The sequence below is a fragment of the Lepidochelys olivacea genome (assembly GCF_965140295.1).
Source record: "Lepidochelys olivacea isolate rLepOli2 genome assembly, chromosome: 2".
In the NCBI taxonomy this organism is placed as follows: Eukaryota; Metazoa; Chordata; order Testudines; family Cheloniidae; genus Lepidochelys; species Lepidochelys olivacea.
Window position 1 is genome coordinate 200,586,055 of NC_140412.1, and position 8,042 is coordinate 200,594,096.

General features: G+C 37.7%; 1 protein-coding gene across 2 annotated transcripts in view; it reads left to right on the top strand.

Moving 5' to 3' along the window:
* THRB (thyroid hormone receptor beta) overlaps window positions 1–6,176 on the top strand; it is a gene marked incomplete at its 5' end in the record, with an annotated part of 301,539 nt that extends 295,363 nt beyond the window's left edge. For both annotated transcript variants that reach the window (XM_084619845.1, XM_084619844.1), the window contains one exon: window positions 784–6,176. In XM_084619845.1, coding sequence (XP_084475971.1) covers window positions 784–1,025 — 242 coding nt within the window. In that variant the 3' untranslated portion in view covers window positions 1,026–6,176. The remainder of the gene's footprint in view (window positions 1–783) is intronic.
* Between the last annotated feature and the right edge of the window lie 1,866 nt (window positions 6,177–8,042).

Sequence of the window (8,042 nt, forward strand, 5' to 3'; positions counted from 1 at the left end):
TATAATGCTTGATTTACATCCTGACAGAGAGACCAGTGAATAAACATCTCTTTGTCTAACAGAAAACCAATATTTTCATCTCTGCTGGTGGCTAATACCTTGCTGCAGACTGCAGATAAGCATATCTTCAGTATCTGTACAGAACTCCTTACCTAGTATCTGTACATACATTTCACAACGTCATTAAAGACCATGTGACTCGAGTTTCATTTAAGATCTGAAGTGACGTTCTTTGGTGAACTCGAATGTACATAGCAGAATCAGGACATTCCTGTATCCTTCTTGCCAGTGGGCATTGAGGGCTTCTTGGGTCACAGTTGTAGGGCTGCCATTGAAAGGGAAAACAAAGACAGGAGAGAATCGTAATTTAGAGGTGCGGGGGCGGGATTTTTGATGAAGGAAGTTTTTATTCATAATTATTTGTAATACAGTAACGCTTGGGGCCCCAGCTGAGATCAGGTCTCCATTATGCAATGAACATACCAATAATAAGAGACTGTACCTGCCTGAATAACTTACGTTCTAAGTGGATGAGACAGACAAAGGGTTGGAGGAAGGAACCATTGGAGGGTTGGAGGAAGGAACCATTACTATCTTTGAGGTACAGAGAGATTAAGTGAGCAAGGTCACATGGGAAGTCTATGACAGATCCAGGATTTGAACACAGGTGTCCTGAGTCTCAGTCCAGTGCCTTTATTACATGGCTGTCCTTCCTCTCTTGATTTTGATTAGGAATTTATTATTGTAAATGAATGCATTCATCCTGTTTCTTTTTACCTACAGATCGTCCAGGTCTCCTCAGTGTTGAGAGGATAGAAAAATGTCAAGAAGGTTTCCTCCTGGCCTTTGAACACTACATTAATTACAGAAAACACCACGTTGCACACTTTTGGCCAAAACTGCTGATGAAAGTGACAGATCTACGAATGATTGGAGCCTGCCACGCCAGCCGCTTCCTGCACATGAAGGTGGAATGCCCCACGGAACTCTTTCCCCCTTTGTTCTTGGAAGTGTTTGAGGATTAGAAAGACTGGAGTGGTTCTCAGAATTCCCATAGCACTACTGGCTGTCATTTCATTCCATTGCCTAGCTCTTCTTCTGTTCTTTTTGTTTTGGTTTGGTTTGTTTGTTTCTTTTTTTTTTTTTTGCATAGACATGGATGAAAATGTCCCTTTTATGCGGGTACTTGTGACTATTGCATTTTGTCCTTCAGTCCCTTGATGTGAATGCTTTGACAGCTTAACAGTGAAAACACAAACAAACCAATCTCGATCACCAGCACTTAAATGGTCACCAGCTCACATCCATAACTGCTTGGGGAAATGGGGAGTTAAAATTGAAGTGGCAGAAAATAAACAGGCCTCCAAGGCAAAGCACTTTGCCCTGCCTTTTTCCCAGTATTACCTCATTTTGCAAGCCACAAGTGAGATACAGTGTCTAGTTTTCCATGGTCATTCTAAGTGTAACCATTACCATTGTGACCTAAGAATACCATCATCACTGTGATTGCATCATGTCTTTGGGATTATTACATGGATCATAAATATCTGTGTCCTCTACAATCAAATCTTTTTTCAAATACCCAGTGGGAAGGAGGGGTTGATATATTTTTTTCATTTGTACAAAATGAAGGCAAAATCCTTCAGCCCTTGCTCAATTAAAACTCTAGAATACTTCAGTGGCAGGTCTACTGGAATAGAGACTTTGGGCTTGATCCTGTGAGGTGTTGAGCTCTTCCAACAGGTGCTGGGAGCCCTCAACTCAGGTTGGTTTCAGGAGAGGAAGTGAAGGGGGATGTCACATCAACATCCAAGTGGCACTGGAAGGGGTGGGCACTCGGCAGGTATCGGTATGCACTCAGCACTCTGCAGGAATGTGTCTTTTATCCTGACTGCAGGATTTGCTTAGGGTTATGCAAAGATACAAATGATCACAGGGAGAAAAAAATGATTATGATGATCTCCAAATAGGATAGAAACCTACCTTATTACTAGTTATGCTCCAGACTGTACAGCTTTATCCCAGTAACATGTAGAGTATGTCTTGAGAGTAATTTCTGATAGATAAATACAAAGGAAACTTCAGCATCTGTCTTAAACATATTGCCATCTTTTTGTACCTTTTTTGGTGCATTTTTATTTTGATTGGCTAGATTCTCTCTCAATTCCCTGAAATCATTTATTTTTATTGACTGCATTAGTAGGAGCTGAACTGAGCAACAACAGGATGTCTTGCTGCTGAAATCTGCCAGCCAGCACTCCTGGCACTCATGTGGGCCTTTTTCAAGGGCATTATGAGTAGAGAGTCCTCTGTTTCCTCCATCCTGATCACAGGGTGATTGTCTCTGAAGTTTTATAAACTCCAGGTCAGGTAAATCTCCTGGTTTATCTATAAGTGGGATACATCAGAAGGATCGTCCTCTTCCTGGCAACAGAAAAGATTTAGTACAGCCTCCCTCTGTTGCATAGTGCATTCACATATCAATACATAAAGACAGAAGGAAGTATCTTTTCCTGCCCAACTGGACAGGCATTGTTATAGTTGGACATTCAAAGCTAAAGGCCCTAATCTAGCCCTAAGTGTTTGACTCATGAAAATGTGGTACTAGGAAAACTTTCATTGTGGGCAAAACTCCAGGGGAATTTTGAAATGATTTTCACTCCTGCTGGAATGGGAAGAAAGCATTTGGAATACTAAGGGCCACGTTTTCAGCCAGGCTGAATCCCTGCCTCCATGTATATTGGTGCAATTTGCATCTAGACTTGCAATGGGTTGTGAGCATTAATCTTAGTAGTTACATATTGGACTTCTAATATTTGGGCCCACAATTCCTTGTGGGTGTAAAACACCCAGCTGAATTTTTTGCAGGCACAAGGGAAGCCAGGCCACTGGAAACTTGTTCTTAAATGTTTGGTTTTTGTATGAGGTTAAAAAAAAAAAACACCTCACCCCAAGGCAAATGTTTGAATGACACCATTTTCCAGATTGTTTTGCAGGAAAACCCAGAGTACGTCATGGGGTTAGGGACATCATCCAGAATACTGGGGGTTATACTTAGAAACAAAACCCATACAAAATAATGAGAATTATGGGTTTGGTCCTGCAAACTCTTCCTCAGATGTGCAGTCTCAAGAAAGTCACTCCGTAGTGTGAGAACTGCTTACACGAGTCAGGGCTTGCATGAGCAGATCCTAACTGCATACATTAAAAGAAAAATAATTGCACACATTTTAAAATCAAATTAGTTAAAATGACAGATACCTGTAGAAATTAAATAAAATAGTTGATCCATTTCTTGCTTCTGTTTTCCAGATCTACTAAGCAAAAATAAATGAAATGTACAAACCTTTTAGAGCTGTATTCTGCCCTTAATCTTCATGGGAAACTCCCACTGATGCCAGTGAGAACCCCACACATGCTCCTAAGGCTATTTATGACTAAATTAGTGTACAAAAATTTGATCATGCTGCAGGTGAAAGAGAGAGAAAAACATTCTTCTTCCTGACAGCTATCAATATTGGCAACTCACAATTTTATTGCCAGTCTTGAGATATCTGCTGTTTTTCTTATAGCCCCCGCCCTGGAAATCATGTTGTTACATGATTTAAAAAAAAAAGTTTCTGGTGCTTTTGGTTGTAGAAAAAAGCTTGAAAATGTGAAACCCAAATGTTCAAAACTTAGAAGGCAAATAAGAACTCAAAATTGACAATTTAGAACTCTCGTGATTTTTAAGCCAATCTTATGATTTCGGGGGCCTGGCTCATGATTTTTGAAGCCTTGGGATTGGCAACACTGAGATATTCCAAGTAAATAGCGTAGAAAAGGTAAGAGTTGTACAAAAAACAAAAACAAAAAAGATTAGTCATCTGACTCAGGAAAGCTTCATCAGTCTGATCCAGCGCTGAGAATAAACCCTTCACAGGCTGGCTGCTGTTAAAATAACTACTGGTACGGGAACCTGTCCCCATTAAATGAAACAAGCAAAGCACTGAGGTTTAAAAGTGTTAGATTTAGTAGATTACATGAATGAGTGCCTGGAATTAGGCACCTAATTTGTATTTAAATGTCTGAATAAGTGGCTGAATTTCCAAGATGTTGACTTAATTGGGAGCTGTGACTACTCAGTATCCCGAAAAATCAGTTCACCTCTATTTAAGTGACTGAACATGGATTTCGGTGCCTAACGTTAGGAAAACAAGCCAGAAAATGTTGGTCAGTGTTTTTAGCAAAGAGTACATATAGCAGTATTTTTTTAACCTTTTTTATATTAAAGGTATGGGATGTGGCAGCAATTCATTGCAGTGAATTACCAGTATTTATCAATCCAAAACCAATATCCATTTCTTAGTTTAACAGATGTGATCTTAGTGACATCTAAGGCCCTGCTTCCATACCAGTTTTACATTGTCTGACTTCATTTACTTCAGTGATATTACTCCTGATTTACACCAGTGCAGAATTAGAACCTATATTAGGCTCTGATCTTGCGAACGCTTGCTACTGGACTCAGCCCCCTGTCCTGCAATGACTTATGCACATGCTTAAATTTGCATACATGCGTAGTCCCAAGTCTTTGCAGGCTCAAGAACATAGTGCTTGCTACTGTGAGTAACAGACTTTAGTGTGACTGACTGTTCCCAGTAGTAAGCACTACACCCTGTAGTATTTGTAGAATAAGGCCTTCTGACTGAGTGCAACAGAACTGAACTTTTCAGTGCAGTCCATACTCTTGTGTTTGATGGTGCCACATAACTCTCATTTTTGCTCTGTGGTCTAGAGGTGTAGCCAGTGGGGTCTTTTATTCATGATTCTTTCTGTCAACCTAGCTCTTTCATTGTCATCCTCACTGTTTTTTGCCCTATTCCTTTCATCTGGCATCCCAACTTAGTTCCGATATTTAAAATAACGTATATACAGTGTGATAATGATTTTTGTTTACACTCTGCCAAAATGTAGACTTTAGAATTAGACCTCTAAGATCCAAAATCATCTTTGAGGTAAATGCTTGCTCCTTCAGGGGTTGGTTTCAGAAAGAAAAAAGAAAAGAAAATGACCAGAGGGAGAAATCAGAAATCGGCCTAGGTAGGGCTGTTGATCACAAGCAGAGCATGTCATTGTTAGTGATGTATCTTTATGCTATGGAACTCTAACCTGTATGTGTCATATTGACGTTTTGCTGCATGAATCATACACTATAAAAATCAGTCTTACGGTTTTGAGACGTAGCCAACATTTATAAGGCTAAACCTTTTTCAGTGACAGAATCAAAATCAGCAACCAAGGAACATTCTTCTCTCTCTCTCTCTCACTGTGAGAGCAGTTAAAAGTGTCCAACACTTGTCCTTTCACTGACATAAAGCCTCCAGGAGCTAAACAAGCTCTTAATTTGTCCTGTTGTTGTAATAATATGGAACTGATTACCAGACGTTTCCTTTTGATATTGCTATGATATGATCCCTCTTTAAACTTGATAGAGAGAAATTTTATTCTAGTGCAATAGAGATTTATTTTCCACCTAAAGATTCAAAGTAAAGTGAGCACATTTTTTTGCAACAGAATAATCTTGTTTAAAAAACACACAAAAAAGGTCTGGCCTTATCACAAAGGTTTACCGTGTTGTATAAATGTTTAGTAAATGCAAAGAGTATGCATTTCTTGTGTGTATCCACATTGACTGCCGTCGCCTTCAAAAGCAATATTGTGCAGGTAATAAGTTTTTTGTGACTGCCCATTGCACAGTTTACCTACTTAAAAGCTAACCCTATTTATGCACAAGACAATCACATATAAATCTGCATCAGCCAGAGGGTGTAGATTAAATTTGTTTAAATTACTGAGCACAATGTAAAACATTAAAAGACACTTTATTTAATTACACATTTAATGTTGGTATAGATAATATCAGGGCATGAACTAGCTGACACACTGTAATTTCTTTTTATCTTTTCATACTTTCTTAACTCTTCATTTTTAATTTGTTCGCAACTACATCAAATTAGTCTTTCATGCCATTTGTTTAAAAGAGACAAAAGGTTGACTTTTTTTATTGTTACTATTGGTTTCATGCCCTGAGGGTAAGACAAACATTACATGATGTAATGAAAGACCATACTTTGGATGATGTATTTTTTTGCAAACAGGAGTAAGTGATATGCTATATCAGTAATATTTTTTCAGCCTAAAATATATATATATTAAAAATCTGTGACCACAAATGTTTTAGACTATCCGAAGAGAAAATTTGTATATTTGGGGGGGAAATAATTTTTACATAGCTTTTGTATGCAGATATTAAAATGTAATTATGAATATAGTGGGCCTAGATAACTGTGTAAGCTTGAATTCTAAAATGAAAAAGCTTATAACTGAACTATGTTTTCAGTCTCTCTCTTTTTTCTTCCAGAACATTTAATCTGGGCTGCTACATAGTTGTAAAGTGCTATGCAGTACTACACTGGAAATGATGGGGCTTGAGACGAGCCTTATGTTGCTCCCCGACCTGTTCACACTTCTGTTCTTTTAGGCTCTTCCCATCATATATCATCTCTCCTCTCAAATACACTCTCTCCTACAATGGTTCTGATTCTCCTCTTGTTCATACCAGATTAACTTAATTTACTTCAGTGGATTTACTCCTGATTTACCTTAGTTATGTTTTTAAATGAACACCTTTTTTCCTTGTTATGTTGGAAGCATACACCCAGAAGAGTTAAATTAAAAACATAAATACTCTTGCTGGAAGGCTGCAACGTAACCTACTGTATTTCGGAGAATTCAGACCAATTACACATAGGGCTGTCAATTAATCACAGTTAACTCAAGCAATTAACACAAAACAAATTAACTAGATTAAAAAAATTGATTGTGATTAATCACAGCTTTAATTGTACTGTTAAACAATAATAGAATACCAGTTTAAATTTATAATAAATATTTTTGGAGTTTTGCTAGTTTCAGATATATTTATTTCAATTACAATACTGAATACAAACTATATAGTGCTCACTTTATATTATTTTTATTATAAATAATATTATTCAATTCACCACATACAAGTACTGTAGTGCAATCTCTATCATGAAAGTGCAATTTACAAATGTTGAATTATTTTTTTAATATAACTGCACTCAAAAACAAAACAATGTAAAACTTTAGAGCCTACAAGTCCACTCAGTCCTACTTCTTGTTCAGCCAATCGCTCAAACAAGTTTGTTTACATTTAGAGGAGATAAAGCTGCCTGCTTCTTATATACAATGTCACCTGAAAGTGAGAATAGGCATTCACATGGCACTGTTGTAGCCAACGTTTCAAGGTATCTATGTGCTAGATATGCTAAACATTCGTATGCCCCTTCATGCTTTGACCACCATTCCAGAGAACATGATTCCATGCTGATGATGTTGGTTAAAATATAATGTGTTGATTAAATCTGTGACTGAACTCCTTGGGAGAGAATTGTATGTCTTCAAGCTCCATGGTTTTACCCACATTATGCTATAATCAGATTTGACCAAACACAAAGAAGGTACCAATATGAGATTTCTAAAGATAGCTACAGCACTCCACCCAAGGTTTAAGAGTCCGAAATGCCTTCCAAAATCTGAGAGGGACGAGGTGTGGAATATGCTATCAGAAGTCTTAAAAGAGCATCACTTCGATGTGGAAACTACAGAATCTGAACCACCAAAAAAGAAAAACAACATTCTGCTGGTGGCATGTGACCCCAGATGATGAAAAAAAAGGTGTATTGGTCTGTACTGCTTTGGTTTGTCATCAAACAGAACCAGACTGTCTCACTTTCAGGTGACATTGTAAATAAGAAGCAGGCAGCATTATCTCCTGTAAATGTAAACAAACTTGTTTGAGCGATTGGCTGAACAAGAAGTAGGACTGAGTGGACTTGTAGGCGCTAAAGTTTTACATTGTTTTGTTTTTGAATGCAGTTATTTTTTAAACATAATTCTACATTTGTAACTTGCACTTTCACTATAAAGAGATTGCAATACAGTACTTGTATGAGGTGAATTGAAAAATACTGTTT